The sequence below is a fragment of the Lagopus leucura genome, unplaced genomic scaffold (assembly GCF_019238085.1).
Source record: "Lagopus leucura isolate 7727_CA_CO unplaced genomic scaffold, USGS_WTPT01 Super-Scaffold_741, whole genome shotgun sequence".
In the NCBI taxonomy this organism is placed as follows: domain Eukaryota; kingdom Metazoa; phylum Chordata; class Aves; order Galliformes; family Phasianidae; genus Lagopus; species Lagopus leucura.
This window is the reverse complement of record NW_024962256.1, coordinates 8078491-8097513: the sequence shown is the minus strand read 5'-3', so window position 1 is coordinate 8097513 and position 19023 is coordinate 8078491. Positions and strand designations below refer to the sequence as shown.

Genomic DNA, 19023 nt, shown 5'->3' with positions numbered 1-19023 from the left:
GCTCAGGACTGCACAGTGCTGAGCACAGCCCTCAGGCCAAAGGCTGGGAGACAAAATCTCAATCAAAAGGCTGAAACAGAGGAAATGAATGGATGAGCAGAGTGGCTCATTTTTGCCCATTTCTTGGAGGACTGGTTGGTAACATGAAAGATAACTACTTATGTTGTTCTTCAGGAGGTGAATGCTTTGCAGGTTACCAACCATTGAGCCTCAAGAAAAATCCTTGGTTTTTAGTTTCCGAGACCTAAGCAACTTCATTTCAACATCTTCACACTGTTGCTTCTTCTACAAAAATCACTTCATTTGTGCACCAGACAGTCTACATAACCTAGAAAGCATGCTACAATACAGTTCATGCAGTACACTTAAAAAACAAAAACTAGAAACAGATGCAGAATGCATCACATCCATCTCTCTCCCTGACAACACAATTGGGAATGGATCAGCTCTCCAGATTCTTGCTAGCTCTATCCACAGTGGTTCCTTAAATGACAAGTTACACTCACTAGCAATATTTCAGCACTTCTACCAAATTATTAAGTGCCTGTGATGCAGTTCATAAGCAGCTCATCATAATCAGAGGAGACTGAAATGCCTCAAGAATCTATTTTGCAGAAAACTGTGCAGAGGCAAAGCACTTGCAGAAGTTTAGCACCTCACTGTGCAAACAGCTGCCAGAAATGTGACAAAATGAAAAATAATCCAGCTTGCACACTATTATTTTCTGTGTCCTGTTTGGGTTGACCTGATAAACAGAAATTACAGAAAAGTGCATGAAGGCCCAAGAGGCATTAACATAAGGGGCTGATTATAACAACAAAGAACTGTTTGGACAGTAATACGAGGAGAATGGAAGAGCTCTTTTTATCCTACAGATCTCTCCAATTCCCACCTCCACATGCATTATGATCTCTGATAAACTTGTGTTCACAGTGCAAAAAGAGCAAACACATCAGAGAAGTTTAGAGAAGGCTGCAGGTGATCAGACTGCTCATCTCCAATGATAATGAAGATGCACATTTCGGTTAGCGACAGCCCAGGCTGGGTTTTGATGTTGCATCAAGCAATTCTATTAATATTACTTAATTGTTTACTTCATTACTCTGTTGTTTACCTCACCAAAGAGATTCTTAAACACACATTTTCAGCAGTCAGCTCTGCCTGTCCATACACTTCTCAAATGATTTCTCATCTCTTCATGCAGCTTTTAGAGAATGACCAGAATATCCTCTGTTCAGAGAATTCTCTCCAGATGACAGAACTTGCAGGCTGCTGCCAAACAGACCTTCAGACACTTCTTTTCCTTACCAACTGTACGTACTTAAAAAGAACAGGTGTGTACAGTACCATAAAGGAGCAAAGAACTAACCCTACATCACAGCAAGCATGTAACTTTAAAGCTTAGGACACCACTTTCTGATCAAAATTCTCAGAAATATATAAAGGTAAATTCACCAACACGTTTCCTAGGTATGAAACTGTAGATGATTTTTGAGCAGTGTTTGCTGATAGCTATTCATTCTCTGTTCCACAGCAGAACACATCCATTGTGTACGTTCCTATCCGTGATTCAGGGTATCCTCCTGCTGACACCAGCACCTTCTGACATTTCTGAATGTCACATTAAGCAGAACAGCTGTATTTCCCATGGTGTCTCCCATCTTGCAGCATGCTTGTCACAAGCTGCCAACCTGTATCTGTGGGGTGGAGAAAGACACTCTCCAGAGAGTTCCCATTTAATATTCTCAACTGTGCTGTGACCTTTCCCATTAATAGATGTCACAGTGAGGGCATGCCATTATTGCCAAGCCACAGCAGCACAGTGGTTAATCACCCACAAGACAGGCACCACCCAAAGCTGTGACATGAATACCCACAGACATGTGTCCTCTGGTCTATATCTGAGATGGGAGGACACAGCCTGGGGGTTTTCCCAGTAGAATTCCCTGAGGCCATTTAACAGTCAGCGCAAAGCTGAAGGAGAGAAAGATTAGCTTTGAAATGAAGATAACTGAATGTTGCTTTAGCAAGAATGAAACCAAGCTGAACTTCTTTCTTCACTACTGTCAACTACAATGCAGCATCTGAAGAGGAATGAGCAAAACGGTTCTCCTGAGGAGCAAAAAAACCAAAAACAAAACAACTGAATATTTAAGAATTTAAAAACAGTGAGGAAGATCAGTGCACTAACAACCAGTGTAGTGCAAGCTCCCTCTTCTGGTCTTCCAGGGGAAATGTAGTGGAACAAGCAGGTCTTCATCATCTAGCAATTGGTTTCAAAATCTAGCAACAAAGTGTTCACACAACTTAGGCAAAACACCCAATATTTTAAGACAAAAACATATAGATATGGAAATTTACTTTAAATGCATGAAATAGCACTGAACACTACCTCTTTATCTCCTCTGTGACACTTCCAGCTTCCTCAGGAGGCAGCTCTACTTCACCACCAGGGGCTGCAGCCACCAGCACATCCCCGGAAACGAGCCCACCAGCTTCTTCACAGCTATCAGGCTTGGAAGTGCTGGAAAATAATCACGAAAAATCACCAGCTGATAAATTTAAAGAAGGCCCACGGACCTGCAATGAAATCTCTTGAAAAGATGAGTTTGAGTAGATCTCAACTTCTGTCAGAAGCACACTGTTCCATCACTGGTACTCTCCCCCCTGCCTCCCATGAATTACTTCTTCCTACAAAGCCTACTTAAATTCTCAGATGACCACATGAACAGCAAACTACTGCAAAGCTTTGACAGCTCTTACAAACCCAAGCATGATCTTCCAGAGGAATTCAAGACTGTTCTGCTACATGCAACGGAGATGAATGACAGAAATCCCTAATTACTCCTGTACAGGTCTCACAGAGACCTTTCTCCTCACAACAGATCATAAACACTCAGCTTAAGTGACTTCAAAAGGAACCAAAGGAGCATTGCAGCCATCAAGTGCTTCCCAAGGGCGGCTCTGACACACCAGGGGGACAGAAGTGCCCTGAGGCAGCTTCCCAACTTGTTTCTGCAAGTTCAGACCCAAGGAAACGGTGGTGGAACTAGGCCAGGGGTAAGAAGCTGCTTTTAGGCTTCCTAAGCTAAGTATTAATGGCCATTTCTGTCATTCTATCCTTTAAATTTAATTTCCTCTCCCTGCCCCCAGTAGTTATACTTGAATAACTGCATTACTGGATGAGAGCTGGTAAGGTTCAGGGACAAATTGTTCCTTTCTTTAGAAACATGCACACAAGCAAGGACAGCCATAAATCACATCTCTCTAACTTTAGCCACAGTACCTATCAGCATGGAGACAGTGATTCCCCAAAGTGTTTATCCACACAGACCATGAGCACTTTAAAGGGGTCTACATAATTAGCTCACATGCACGAAGTAGCTCTGTGCCATATGGGCTAGCTATTATGTTATTTCTTCCAAGAAACCAGCCAATTATCTCTGCTCTGAGCACTTCTCTCTCCCTTCCTTCCTTTCCCACCCTGTCCTGACACCGACGCAAACTTCCCGACTCCCCAGTCCCATCAAGTCCTTTATTTAAAAGCAAGCTGTTTCCTTTTTCCACAGGGAAGACTCTTCCCTTTGCTAAAAATGTCTTTATCCTAATATAGAAATGGCATCGACTATATACAAACGCTATGTGACTATATAGGGTCACATGGAGATGAGAGAAAGTTAAGATTTTCAAGGAAAAAGTGGATTGCTAAGAATAAGAAAATGCTGAACACACGTTTGGAGAGCAAACAAAGAATCACAAAACACAAACACTACAAAGTGGACTCAGCTAAGCAAGAATACTGAATGTACACACAGTTACAGACATTACATTGTGTACACAAGAAAGCATCTCAGCTAACTGCTTGCAGTAGCACTCACATCTCACTGCCCTTTGCAGTCCCTCAGCTCTCCCCTTTACACCTTTCCACATAAAAGGAAAACATCTTCAGCAATATCCTTTGACTGATGCCACTGCTGACACTCTGCAAAGCAAAACAAGCTATCAGAATGGGCATTTTTAGAAGAGCTCTGCTTCCTGGGACTTGGGAAGCACAGGCCTTGCTTTGACAAGCTGTAACACCAATATGTGTTAAGCCCACAATGAACCATGCATTGGCTACTCTGGATCCTGTTGAGCTGAGCTGACCTGAAAACACACTTTTCCACCTCTGCCTCTGTGTATTTTTCAGCAATTCTCAAAAGCCACCTCCTGATGCTCCGCGTGCTCCTCCAGTCCCCAACACATCTCCCACGAAACAGGAGTGCTGCACCTGCAGTGTAAGCAGGAATACGTCCAAAAAGAATTTCTCCTAGAGCTACATGCACTGACAAAAAAATGCTTGGCCAAGCAGCCAATGAACTCTTGACCTAATTCTTTTCAGGGCACTTGCTCTGTATATACAGTAAATAAAATGCAGTATTAAGCAGATGTGATGCCCTGATGCCTCTGATCAATACATTACCAGCAGGGGAGGAGAAGCAGTCCCCGAGAACCAAAACAAAGATACAGTTTCTTGACTGACAGATGGATGAACAACCTGATCTCTTATTATGAACTGCCATCTGGAAGACATTTGGCACAAACTGACCCCTGCCTTACACGCACCATTATTTTCCCCTGACAGAGTGCCCACCATCTGCATTATATGATGCTCCTGATGGGGAAACAAAAGGAACTTATTAATGGATAACTACATACGTTGCAAGAAAACCCACTTTGTAATCACATTTTATTGCAGATAGACTGGAAAGGATTATGCCACCCTGGTAAGTACAACACACAGGTGTAAGCAGGGAGCATCAACACAGTGACATCGCATGCATGTGCACTGGAGAATTTCTCTGCAGTCGCAGTGAAAGCAGTGGTACAGAATTTCTACACAAAAACAGTAAAAAAAAAAAAAAAAAAAAAAAAAAAGATAGGCAAGTACCTGCATCTGCATCCTGCCACAGGTGAAGAGATGAGGAATAAGGCAAAGACACAAAGCAACAGATACCACTCAGATTCCCCTCAGACAAGAAAAGCTCAGTCCTGCTGTCACCGATCCCAAAGGTGGGCACAGCCCCACGTGCCATAGAAGTATTGCTCTCACTGGCTTTCAGCATTACAGTCATCCAGTCAGGACTGAACAAACCACTGTGGGTCACTGCTGGGAGCTGGAAGCCTGTTTCAGGCAGGAGTGGAAGTGATGCAGCTGCACAAGATGAACCCAGCCTGCCTACCAGCTGCATCTGCAGGTGGGATCACGTGTGAGCTGGTGCATTTTAGCACCAGACCTACAAGGAACACTTCTGCCAAGTGCACACCACCTGCACTAACAGGAGCCAGCAAAGCTGGCAGCCTGACCAGGAAAGGCAAGTGAAAGAACAGGCAGGCTTTTATGTCAAAGCAGGTACAAAATAAAGGAAAAACTATACTGATAACAACTGTACAGATTTTGGCTTTTTAAAATTCAAAACCAACAAACAGATGACAGCTACCTGCAGCCAGATTCACCCTAGCTGACCGCTGTGCATTTTCTCTCTCACCTACCTGTTTCAGCAACTGAAAGGCTATCACTTCCTGCAGGCTGCATATCCCTGGCTTGCACCCTTTATCAGTGACCCCTTGCAAAAATCCTTGCACCTTCACCATGGGTGGGATACAGAAAGGAGAGCATTGAAACGACTCCCAGGCACTGTGATTGCTGTAGGCTGTGCCCCGTCACAGCTGTGGGCTCTGCCCAAGACCAACTCTTGCACGCTTAAAGATGTAAAACCACCTTTAAGATACAACGTATAAAGCAGATCAAAATAAAAGGCATAATATGATGAACCTTAAAGCTCAGATCAAGACAAGAACATGAACAGGGTGAATCCACAAGGTTTACAGGAAGCAGTGAATTAAGATACTGTGAAGACTGCTCTTCTAAAATGTTTCCTAAGGTGACATGCCTTTTTGCCTACAAATAGCAAACTATCTCCTCAGGGGCAAAAGAGCTTTGTAATTTAGACTGTATTCAAGGGATCTTATGTAAATCTTGGCACTTTTGGTGGTAGGTTTGGTTTTTTTTTTGTTTTGTTTCACTCCACTGCACTCAGTATCTCACAGCTCCACCTCACTCACTGCTCACTCTTTTCTATTGTTTGCTATTATGACAGACAGTGCATTAATAAAACAGAATCCCTGGAACAAAATTAATCCAAGTGAATTTATTAAACACAAAAAAGCACAACTATTCAAGTAAAAACTTACAAGGACTGGAAGAAATCCACACCATGAGCTTCCTGTGCGAGCTTCTCTAGATCCCCTTGTCTCTTGGTTGCAGGAAGAAGTTTGTTTCTCAGATTTACTCAGCATTAGCAGCCTAACTAGCCTGGGGACAGGTGGAAGACGAGCAACAGCTCCACGCCAAGGTTACCTGGTTTTAAGGTGGATTGTGCAAACCCCACAAGGTTCTTTCTGCCTTTGATAGTGTATTACTACTACTTTAGCTAACCAGTTTAATGCTAGCTTAAATACTCCAGACATGTTTACAATCCTCTGAATTCACGGTGAGTGAAGGTTAAACACACCCTGTTGGCAGGTAAGGCAAATTCACACCCAAAGATCTTGACAACACAACTGCCACCAGCACAACAAAGCAACAGACTTCCTTCTCAAATAAAAGCAGACAAAAAGCTCTGCATCCAACAGAAATGAGATAATTGAATGCTTGGTCATCAGCATCCTGCTGTTAAGGAACTTCTTAAGAGTCAGAAAGCTCTGAAGGATCGGTTACTTTGTATTCTAACCCCTTCCAAAAAAACAAACCTACGAAAAAACAGTACAAGCATCTAAAAATAATAAATGCCTGTACTGAACCTTCACATAGTCCAGCCCTCTGCTCCAAAGTGATTCACTCTTGGAGAAAGGAAAACAACGTCCTCCTTTGAAGGTTTTGCTTGAGCAAAAAAATTTAAGTCTCAGTAAAGATTATACAACACCTCACCAGCTACAGATTCAGCAAACCCCTCAGCTAAGTGGCCGTAGTACACATATATCCATCCAGCAAGAGAGGTGGCAGTTTCTCAGCTATTGCTGAGCTCTGTGGCCCTCCTCACCCCTCCCAGCACCCCACCATAATACTCTCACAATACCTTGCTGCAGTCAGCTCAGCAGCATCCGTGGGCTCAACATTTCCGTAAGCCGTGGAAACAGCTTGGGCTTGTTCAGGAGGACCAAGGGCAGAAGCCAACTGTATATCATCACCTGGCCCAGGAGGGCTGCGGAGAGAAAAGACATGGAAAAAGGCAGCCTTAGAGGTCTGAATTACAGCAGCGTTACTGTCACTTGGCTGGCTGAAGCCCTTGCTGTTCAGCATGCCTGTGCTGACTCGTGTGCTGGGGAATGCAGGGAAAGTTGGTATTTTTAATATAAGTTGCTGTTGTGTACAGCTTTATTGTTCCCACAAGACTGAAGTCACTGGAATTTTGACTGTGTTACAACTGCAGGAGCAGTGAGATAATACAATCCAGCAGCAAATTAAACCAATTGTGATTCTGATTTTTAAAAGCAAGTGAGAAAATAAGCTACTGCTTGAACAAGAGAAGCAGCAAGGCTGCCTCGACACAGCCACCTAACACCAGGGAGCTGGAGCCCAGCTTCCACCCACCCCAGAGTTTGCTGTGCATTTTAGGGCATGTGCAATGCACAGGGAGCACAGGCCTTGTCCCAAAGCTGAGCTAGCAAGGAACCCCCAGCAGGAGCACAGGTGGAAAGGAAGCAATCTAGAAACCCACACTGGAATCAATGAGGAAAGGTTCCTTGCTGAAGAAGGGTTTTTTTTGTTTGTTTGTTTTGAATAAAGGCACCAAAACACAGGAACCTCCTGAAAGCAGTGTTTTTGTTACCTATTTCAACCTGACTTTCCCCTGTGACCACCAAGGGATCAAAGCCCTGGAAGTATCGCGTTTCCCTGGAGCTCACAACAGTCCCAAGTTTTCTCTAAAGCACAAAATGTGACCTCCAGTCAGGGCTGCAATTTCACACCTGCGGGTTCTCCCGAGTGGCTCTCAGGTGCCACTTTTCTCAGCTCTATCCTGTCCATATTGTTCCCAGTCCTACCAAGTGAACACATCCCTGTACGTACACAGCCAGGACTGCACACGGATGGATTTCAATGGAGGTGTATAGACCTGTATCAAGCCGTTCCCCACAACTTGGAATCTCAGCTCAAAAATAGAACACTCTAAATCACATAACAGCTTTAGCACAGGATGATTACTCCCTCATCTAACCACAAATGCAGCAGTTCTGTATGATTCTGCACTGCAGTTCAAAGAACAGAGGAAGGAGTCACAGTGCACTACAATAATGTCAACATCATCCTGCAGTTAAAGCGCTCCGTAATAACGTCAGCGTTGTCCCGGTGATGACTACAGGCTGCCATCTGAGCATACTCACATTCCACAGCTTTTATCTAAAGAATTCTGTCAAGTAGCACAGCCATCTGCGAAAAGTGATTTGTCAAGCCAGCTTTCTGCTTTGCTTTTTACGTTTATGATCCTTGGTATGTCGGTGTTAGCACAGATGACCGTGCCCAGCACCAGCTCTGCGCCCTCACCCAGTGAGAAGCCTTTGCTCTCAGCCAATGGCTGCACGACAAACTCAGGTTTGTAACTCAAAACTCAGGGTTGGGAAGGGGACGGTGCAGCCATCCATCAGCAGGCAGGCTGCTCAGTGCTGACACACCACCAACTCAGCCCAAAGCTGCTCCGACGGGTTCCACCACCGGCATTGCTGGGCCTGGCAGCCACCCTCCCTCACGGGCACCCGCCTGTCCCCGCACCGAGGCCTCACAGCCCGCAGGCTGAGCCCTTCAGCATCCCAGCCCTGCCAAAACACCGCCAGCTTTTTCCATTCCGATGCCCAACTTCTGGAGGAGGATCTACTGAAAATGATTTCCAAATTCGACTTATGACAAGCGTGACTGAAATACTTCTTAAAGGAAAATACTTCACAGTTTAACAAGCAGTTGCTTGCTAACAGCTGCAGCTAGCACACTGAATTCAGCCCTGACAGCATGGGGCTCAGCCTGCTCCAAGCTGAACATAAGAACGATGCTGACCACTGAGTATCCACAGGAGTTTCAGCTCTAAACTCTACTTATTGTCAAAAAGATTTTTTTTAAATCACTGTTAAGACACAAACAGCAAGCTCTGGTCAAAGCTTGACCCATACCACTCACATGCATTAAATGCCAACGAATGAATGAGAAATAACCACGTAAGCCTATATAATTTCTTCTGCTTAAACATTTGAGGTCTGGCCTCTGTTTATGTAAGCAGGTTTTGGAACAAGGCGGGCAGTGTACTTGAAATATGTAAAAAAGCACAGCCTTAAACACACATGGAGGCAAAGCAACAGGTTCCGCTCCAGGTCGCAGACACAGGCAAGACAGTGAGCCCTGACAGCTCACCTACTGACAGCACGGAGAGGCAAACCTTTAAGCCCCAGCTTTAGCTGAAGCTTTAAAACTTTTTGACAGTGGTGCTGGAGACAGAAGGCAGTTGCAGGTCTTGGCATTTTCTCCCCATCCATGTTTTTCCAATCAGGAGAGCTGGATGTGACTCCCTTTGAACAGTCAACAATGGCAGCTCCAAGTTTACTGCAAGGGAAACCAATAAGCATTTCAAGCCCCTCTATCTCCCAGCCCCAGACATTTGGTTGCTTTTAATGAGATAACAGGAAGATTTATAGGTCCTGCTCTTACTCCAGAAATCTCTGGAAAAGAGCATGAAGCACCCTAAGGAAAGGCTGCTCTCATCGTCCTCATGGCTCGCTATTTCAGTTTCCTCAAGAAACAAGAAGTTACTCACAGGATAGAACAAGGCCAATAGACAAAATCCTCCAGGGTTTGTACATGGCTTTACAGTCACTCAGGCCCATTGACATTTTTTTTAGCCTCAGTTTACACACGCATAAGAAAAAACTCCTAACTGACTGCAGAAAAATGAAGAGAAGGTTTACTACTTCTGAAATGCTCTTAGACTGCAATTTCCCAGGAAAAGAAATCCAGCGGCATCTGCATCAGTTTCAACTCATGCACACATTCTACCTTATCAAACTTCTTCCATGTTTAATTAATTTTTACCTTCCCTTACTTCATTTTGCAGTTTATCTCCTACATTACCACACTCACTGAAGTGAACCTCACATGGAGAAACTCCAAGGAAGTGCTACAGCAACTCTATGTACCTTTAGCATAGACATTCTCTGAAAACCTATCCCTGACTTCTGGGACTCCTGTTGATGGATTTAGCAGATTAGGAGGTAAGAAGCTACTTCTTAAATTAAAAATCAACCTCGCTGATATAAAAGAGAAACTGATCTTGCATGGGAAACAGCTTAGGAGTACTGCACAGATCACCAGCACAGGATTAAATCCAAACAACCCATTGCTCGTTCCACCCCAACAGTATTTCTGAGATAAGGGAAGCTCCAACATTATCAGGATTTTAGGAAAAACGTACGATGCTAAAGCTGAAACATAAAGCCCAGCTGTGATCACTAATGACCTCAGTGAACAACCAGACTTACAGGGTAAGTCCAACCACCAGAACAGCTTCACAATGACCAGCAGTGACTGCAGGGTCACGATGCTTTGCAGGCTGCCACAGGTTGGTGAGAGCAGGTAATCAAAGGGCCCAGCCATTTGCTCAAGCACAGGGAAATACACTGCCTCGTGTGAACCCAAAGATCCACTAATACTTTCCAATATTTTGGAAAAATCTCTCTGATTTCTTACGCATTCTGAAAGAGGAACTACATCATAAGCTCTTCAGAAGAGCATCCTTCACTCTGTAGGATTTCAAGTAGAGCCCCCCTCTGCCAGGTGCTGTGCAGTGAGATAACCAGGAGATGAGGTGCCATGGGGTGATTTAACAAGCAGTTTTGATGTACAGTGCATAGCAGCACTTCTATGCTTATGGGAAAGAAAAAAAAAAAAAGCCATTACTATCATTGAGATCTGAGAACTGGCTCCTGGGGAATTACTGCAGTGTCTCCCACCCACAGGTGGTTCTTCCGGGCCAGGCAATGAGCAGAGTGGCTCCAGATGCTGCATGCCCACCAACACCTCCGGCACAGTGTGGCTCAGCTATCCCCATCCCAGCTGGGAGCTGGCTTCACAATGGCTGAGCAACAGGAACCAGCTGCACCAGTACCTCTCAGAAGGGCTCCCTATGGCAGTACCTCACCTCATTGCAAGGCTCAGCAGCCCCCAGGGGAACTCCTGTACCTGCCGGGCGGGTGGCAGTGCTGCCAGGCTGCTGGGACAGGAGGGGAGCACTTCTGGGAAGCCGTGCTGTTCTGGCAGTGCTGGTGGAAATGCTGACAGGATGTGGAGTTATCTTGGCAGGGTGACGTTATCATCTTGGCAGGGTGACGTTTGGCCACACATCACCTGAGGGCTTGGACTTCTTCCCTCACCCAGCCCTCCTTGCTCACAAGTTTTCAGTAACCTAAGCAGCCGTCTTCCACCTTGGCACAATTAGTCATAACCATTACACAGAAAAAGATACACATTTTTTTTTCCTAGGCACTCTAGCAGACTCCAATCACATTAAACCCTGACACGTTACTGCACCAAACCCACAAATATTTTAGGTTAAAAGACTCGAAAAGCCCTGAAAACCTCGCAGCACTGCCCTCATCAGCTCAGAGACGGGCCGCACAAACCTTTACAACTCTCAGAAGCACAACCCCGACCCACGCGGGACGGAAACACGCATTCCCGTGACAGCTGACAGCCGCCCGACCCGCCGCACCTCCGAGACTCGAACCCGCGGCTCCCGCCGCCGCCCGCAGCTCCGGAGCCGCCCCGGGCACAGCGGGGGCTCGCACATGGGCGCGGGGCTTTCGGCGGCTCCAGAGAGCGCTGCGAACTCTCCGCTTCTCAGAAAGTTGTCGAAAGGATGACAGAAGAACAGCAAAACAGAGGAACGTATGTTCTTTTAGAGATTCATCTTTCAAAGATTTAAATCTTTAAAAGCCGCGCTAAACGCCTCCCCCCAACACCCCCGAAGCGGCTGCTTACCGCGGCCGGGACTCCCGCACCACCTCCGCCGTTCTCCGTCACCCCCAGCTGCGGGAACGGCCGCGGCCCGGCTCCGCTCCGCCCGGTTCCCCGCCGGCTCCCCCGGCGCCGCCCCGCGCTCACTGCCGGCCCCGGGCAGCCGCAGAGCGAACCCAGCGCCGGGAGGCGGCCCCGCATCGCCCCCGCGGCCCCTCCGCCCGGGGCTGCGGGAGCACAAAGGGCCGAGCGCGGCGGCAGCGGGGCCGGCCGGCCTGGCTCCTCCCAGGAGGCTCCGGCAGCTCGGCCCGGGGAAGGGGAGAGCTGCGGGCAGGTTGGGCTGCAACGTGTCTAACGCACAAAGACTCCGATGTCGGGTGTTTCCTTGTTTTAAAACCGAGCAGCCCTCGCTACATGGATGGAGTTCAGAGCAAGTCGAAGGGCAGCTTTTACAAACTTTTCCAAGCCTTCTGCTCAAGTGGTGAATTAAAGGCAACTTATTCAACTTTTCTTGGGCATCCTGAAACTTTAACAACTTCTAGCAGTTGAACTGTAAGTAGGAACCTGAATGGAACTACTTTATTCCTCCTCCAGTTCTTCCAGGGGGTTGGAACCAAATGATCTTTAAGGTCCCTTTCAACCCAGTGCATTCTATGATCCTACAAAATCCCACCTCCTAAATCTGCACCGTTTTGCCTAGACAAAAATGGAGCAGACTTAATTAGCTGCATGCCCTTATGAATCTCTTTGGTCTCCTCTGGGTTTATGGCTGCACAAAAGACCAGCTTCATCTGTAATTAAGGGTTTGCATTGAGATGCGCTGCTCTGGAACCCCAGTGCATGCACAAGGGACTCACATCCAGGGAATTAATTTCATGTCTACCCAGGGAGATCATTATCATGCTTATGACCCGTCATACAATAACTACAGACTGCATGTCTATAATATCTGTCATCCCACAGCAAGCCAGCTGATAGGTTCATACTTACCAGACGAGATCTAATGCTGGAGCCACAGAGGCTGAATTCTGGTGGGTGATAAATCCAGCATCTCTTCCTGTGCAGAGCTCAGGGCAGATCTCAAAGGCCTGTGCTGCTCCTGCTAATGGGGGGTACGGTAATGACAGCATTGGGCCCCTAAGAGCATGAATGCAGAGCTGAGCCTCAGGTGGAAAAAGGCAAAAACTTTCACACTCCTTCCACCTGTGCTGACAGCAGATGATGTGGGTTGTCCCCAGATGGGCTCCCCTACAGCTCTGAACAGCTCCTGCCTGTGGAAGAAACTCACTGTGCCCAGTTAACTACAGAGACCAAAGCTGATACTGAACTGGGTGAGAGTACAGATAAACCTGCAGAATGCCCCCATTGCTTGTGGTGCATTGGGTGATAACACCACACAGGGAACAAGGAGCTATGGATTGCTCCCGGAGCCAGGAGCACCCACTCCAACAGCAAGGATTAGGTTCAAGCTGAGAGTTAAAGTTCTGGGGCGAGCAGCTCTCTGCCTCCCAGGCTGCAGGAAAGCAGCAATGGAAACAAGTTGCTGTGATTTCTGATACAGGTACAGGCATCCAGCTGCCATCTCATTTGAGGGGGAACTGAACTCTGTTGTCATCTGGAAACCATTCTGCAAATACTTCTGCAGGTACGGCAGCCTTCAGGGGAAGGAGACCCCAGAGAGAAAGGGTCGTTAAAACAAACGTTCATTTGCTTGGTGAGCAGCACTTCAGTCTGGCACAGAGCTGCAGACACAGAATAGCTAAGTTCCTGCTAACACAACCAAACTGAGCACTTTTTTTTGGAATGGAATAGTCCTTCCACTCAAACAACGTGCTGTCCCTGCTCATTCATCCACTTCTGGCTGTACCCAAACCCTTTCCCTTACAGCCTGTGAGCCAGCACCTGGGGAAGCACTAGGAAGGAGGGGGACACAGCTGGGGGCCATGCCCTGCTCTGCTCCACCCCTGTGAATTCGACCTGAGGGGTTTTCCCATCAACCATCATTTTTTGCCAAACCAAAGCACTGTGGGGTGGGAGGAAGTGAGTAAGCACTCAAAAACAAAACAAAACCCCAAGCAAATAACAACAACAACAACAAAAAAAACAACCAAAAACCCACAACCTCCATGAATTCCCATGAAATTGGCTTGAAAAAAGACTGCTACACTAAATAAATTTAATAACTGCATATTTCCTTCTGAACTTGCCTTCTAGTTTTGAGAACGCAGACAGGATGAACTAACATCAGATTGACAAGTCTCTCCCAGTAAGCACAGCGACAAGATGCTTTGCTCTCCACTCTGCCCCCCTCTTAAAACTCAAGTTAAGGTTATCAGAAGTCAACAAGAAAAACCAGAAGCTGCAGTATTTGTGTTAAACACACAAGAGGTGCCAGGCCAAGATGCATACATTTGTTGTGAGCAATGAGGCTGCAAAAGCATTGGGAAGAATTCTCAGTTGCTCCTTGTGAAAAACTTAGCGCCCAATTTCAAGGCCATTTGCATGAAAGGAAACAATAAAAATGCACTTAAATTTGTTTAAAATTAAAAAGGAGTTTCTCTTCTGTGCTTCCCGGTCGGGAGTTCACAGCCATGCACTCTGCAAAACCACAGCATCAATTAGTTGTAGCCCAGCTTGGCTTAGATATCCAAGCCACTTCTGTTACAAACACCTGATATTTATATTTCCACTGCTTTCCACATACAAATTGCCCACACCATCATTTGTGGTGGTTGAAAATGAGGCTGTGCAACTGCCAGCAGTTATTATTGGCAAGGCTTTGAGTTGGCCGTCCCTTCAGAGTCCAGACATTCACCTTAAGCCTCTGCTTTGAACAAAATGGAAAGTCAAATCTTAAATAATTACATTTTAGAAGACTGTAGTGACAGGAAACTGACATGCTGGAAATTTTGAAGTTAAACTGATTCCTTAAAAATTCCTCAAAGCGTCACAACTTCTCTCACTGCATCCCATCACAACAGTCAAAAAAATCTCAGACATTTTCAAATATTGAGCAGAAGCAGACTCTGTATTTTGACTCATTTAATGGCATTGTCAAGGAGGGGGTTCAAGTTTTTCACTTCTTGTTTTCCTTAGTTGTTAGAAACAGAAATGCTCACGTATTTTTTGTTCTCATTCCAGAGAACGGATCCAGTCTCTCTGCCTGCTGCAGTTATTCTTAGCTGGCTTTGATATTTCTATCAGCTAAGAGAGCCTAACAATGTTATCGTGCTAACAAATTCCAAAGATTTTACATAAGCCCTTGAGTGCCTTTAAAAAACGCCGTATTGATTACACTGCTTGTGTTTTTTCATAGCTCCTCTGGCTGGTGAAACAACATGCTGAAAGAATAAAAGAAAAAGCAGCCTGATGGGTTTCAGTCTCGTGAAGCGAGTGCTCTGTTTGTCGGAGCATCATTTACACAGAGAGGCCAAGAGGCCGGGTTTGAGGTTGGAAAACAGCAGCAAGCATGGGCCAGCAGATTGCTTGAATCCTGCTTGAATGCATCCCACCTACTTCCCTCATTTCAGGTTTATAAGCCGGAACAACTAACATCCCTGTTACCTCAGCAAAGTAGGATCCTTGCTTGTAGGGGGTCTGGGTGAGGAGCTGACCACCGCACACCAGCTGAGGCAGAGGCTTGGAGCCAAATTCCTTGCACTGGAGCAGAGATTTGGCCCTAAATTTAGTGGCTTTAAGGGCAGGCTGCAGCTTTTGCCTCTTCACACACAGCTGTCTGGAAGGATACACTGAGGGGGGAGGAAACAAGTGGGCAAGGTTTAAATGGAAGCATCACTGCCAAGTCACAAAGAACAGACCCAAACTGCACCAGGGCTGGCCCAGGACAACGTGCCATCCACCGAGGACGCCCTCTGTGCCATGTGCTACCCAGCATTTCAGGGCAGCACACCCAACATGCCACCCAGCATCTCAGGACAATGCATACAATGTGTCACCCACCAAGGACAACACACCCAGCATCTCAGAACCTGGAGCAATGAACCTTTGATTGGAGCAATTACAATTTCTACATTTCCTGTCATTCAAGGAGAGCGTCCCAAAGGTCAAGCGGACTCCAGTTTAAAAATTAACCTGTAGGATAGTGGTTGAGGTGTGTGCAGAGGAGCAGAGAGCAAACAGACCCACAAGAAACGTCATGTTTTCCATGCACCCCTCTCACCAATCCTCACACATTTTACTGCAATGTTACGTCTTGAGTCTACATATAGGTGTGGTGATATTAAAGCAGGAATCATCCAAAGCCAACTGTATTATCCTTGCTACATCATGACAACAGAAAACTGGCTGTCGGGGCCATTCAGATTTGGAAACACAGCCTGCACAAGGCTGCTTACCTCATTCATTCTGGAAATGTGAGTCTCAACACTTTGTATACTTGACCTTCTGCTGTTCAAAAAGCTTTTTACCTACTTACATCTTAAGATGTGCAGAGTTCAAGTAAGGAGAAAAAAAAAAAGATGGAGGAAAAAAAACATACAGGATGAGAAGCACTGGGGTTCTGTCTCTTCAGACAGCTCCAGTGGAGCCTTTGCTGGGAAGCAGTAGAGCTGTGCAAGCATGCCAAGATGCAGAAAACCTGGAAGGAAGCCACATCCAAGTCACAGAGAACATGCCTATGTCTGTAATTGCTGTTTTCAGAGCTGCCCTCCACAGGGTTCAAAGCTGGAACTAATCCTACTTTGCATATTCTATTAGGAACGGGGACAGGAGGACTCGCTCCATGGCACCCAATTTTGCAAGAAGCCAGAAGATAAGAGTTGAAATACAGAAAATGTGGAAATACGTAGGAGATACAAAAACGATTTTGGGGAAATAGCTTGCTTGGAAGAAGCAGGGTTGAAAAATACATCTGGGGAAAGCTTAAACAGAAAATAAAACGGTAATCCAAAAGTAATTTTTAACTTAATGAAAAAAGAAGACAAAAAAGGAACACCATGAACACAGCTGCCTGTGCAGACGTTGGGCAAAATATCACCGCATCCTTGTTGGATTTGTTTAGCAAATGCCTGCGTTTGATTGAATACGTTTCACTTCTGAAGAAACGTTTGGAACAGGACAGCTCATCTGTCACACATGTCAGTACGTACCTTACAAACGTGTGATAAAGGTTCTCAGTGTTACAGAAGGTTTTCAAAAGAATAACAAGTGTCTGCAGTTTGGCGGAGCCAGAGATTGTTTACTGCTGCAGTTTAGCAGAGGCATGCACTCTAATTAAACCCCAACGCAACAGCAGGGTATCACTGTCCTCCTTTTCCACTGGAAGGTGCTCTGAGTACAACTGGGCACACTGTCAAATCACATTTTATAAATACTTTGCCTTTCCCATTGCCTGAAGTGGCATTCCATGAGGTCAGCACCATCTGCTAGAGTAGGCGGCAAAACTCCCTTTGATTCCTCAGAAAGCCCATTGGGTAAGAGTGAAGTTACCATGATGTTATTCTTCCTTTAGGTGACAATTCCCCACATCACCTACCATAGGCTCCATCCTACCACCTGCATGCAGACAGAAAGCCCACAGAACTCACCGGCCAGCCGAGGGCTGCAGGCAGAGCTCTGTGCGTGCACCACTCCCGAGGATGGCAACGACAGCGAGGTGGGAAGAAAACAGAATTCTGATGCAAATACGCCAGGAAGAAGGGCAGGAGAAAGAGAGAGGAAGGGTCTCGCTAACTGCGCGTTTTATTCATGTGTAAATTGTCTGCTGAAGCTATTTTTCCCTTTGTTTTGTGATCTGGAGATGCTGCACAGGTAAGATCATTTTGAAGCTAAAAAAATAAGGGAAGAAAAGGAAGAAGGATACACCATCACTGTTTTGAGAACAGTTTCCTTTTAGCTCCAAAATCTTGTGTTCAGATGCTAACGACACAAAGCATTAGTGCTGATTGATCTGGAAAGCAGTTCTACATTCCTCTTCCCTCATCCAGCAAGGCTGTTAAAATATTTAATGCTATATTTGTTACGCAGACAAAAATGACCAAGTCAGTGTTTACTAAGGAGCTCACATTCCTTTCGTACCTATTGAACTCACCAGTTTTTGGTGGCAAGAACAAAGCACACAGACAATCCAAAAGTCTGGACCAACTTTAGAGATCTTATCTGATGCACACACAGAACACAGAACATTTTTCCAGTCTGCTTCGCTGATGCCAATTGCTGTAATGCACTTTCCACATGAGAATTCTGCTTAGAGAAGTCAGCCAACACAGCAGAACCCTCCGTGGACTGCTGCAGTAAGAAGTGCTGCAAAGAACTCCCTCAGCACTGTTTCCACTTTGCATGTACCAGCTGGCAGAATTACAGAAAGTCATCAGGAAACAGCACACCATCTCTAAACACCTCCAAGATTCTGCTGTTGTTTACTGGTTGGATTCATGCTCTGCTCAACATCTGCCATACCCCATACAATGCAAGCAGATGCATGTTAGTGGCACAAAGTATAAAGGCTCTCCGGACACAGGCAGACCTCTTTTCTTTCTCCATAAAGGAATGAAGCAGTACATGAAGCAGACATTAAACAAACAGGTCTTGTTCTTTCCCAAGTACAACTCAGACAAGGAAGGGGAACAGCAGTAAGGAACCTTCCAAAGGAAAGTGTGGCCAAGGCTCCTGTCACAGCCTCTTTCTACAGATCATTTTCCTTTTTGCTGAAGATTTGAAAGGAATGGTGTCATACTATTGCCTCTTATTTGCTCACCATTGCCCCACTGCTTCAGCAGGTGGGGCAAGAACACTTTGGGCTGATCCTCATGAGAGAACACTGCCCAGAGCCACGGCCAGCAGAAGTAATTCCTTTTTCCTACAGGAAGAAATCCTAACGAGGATCAAAGAGTCAGGGCACAGCTCTGCAGCTCAGCACGATTTCAACATGAGGGGTCTTGTAAGGGTGCACCCCTGCAGCTCCATGCTGCACAGAAGCAGAAGAGGTGGGAGAAGCAGACCTAAAGTAATTCAGAATATAATGTTTCCTT

General features: G+C 45.9%; 1 protein-coding gene across 8 annotated transcripts in view; it reads right to left on the bottom strand.

Moving 5' to 3' along the window:
- Positions 1 to 19023, bottom strand: part of TACC2 (transforming acidic coiled-coil containing protein 2) — a 117520-nt gene that overhangs the window by 58290 nt on the left and 40207 nt on the right. For 6 of the 8 annotated variants that reach the window (XM_042863811.1, XM_042863810.1, XM_042863814.1 and 3 more), the window contains 2 exons: positions 7119 to 7244; positions 2393 to 2524 (listed from right to left, as the gene is read on the bottom strand). In XM_042863811.1, coding sequence (XP_042719745.1) covers positions 2393 to 2524; positions 7119 to 7244 — 258 coding nt within the window. The remainder of the gene's footprint in view (positions 1 to 2392; positions 2525 to 7118; positions 7245 to 19023) is intronic. The other 2 variants (XM_042863816.1, XM_042863815.1) reach the window with 2 other exon arrangements.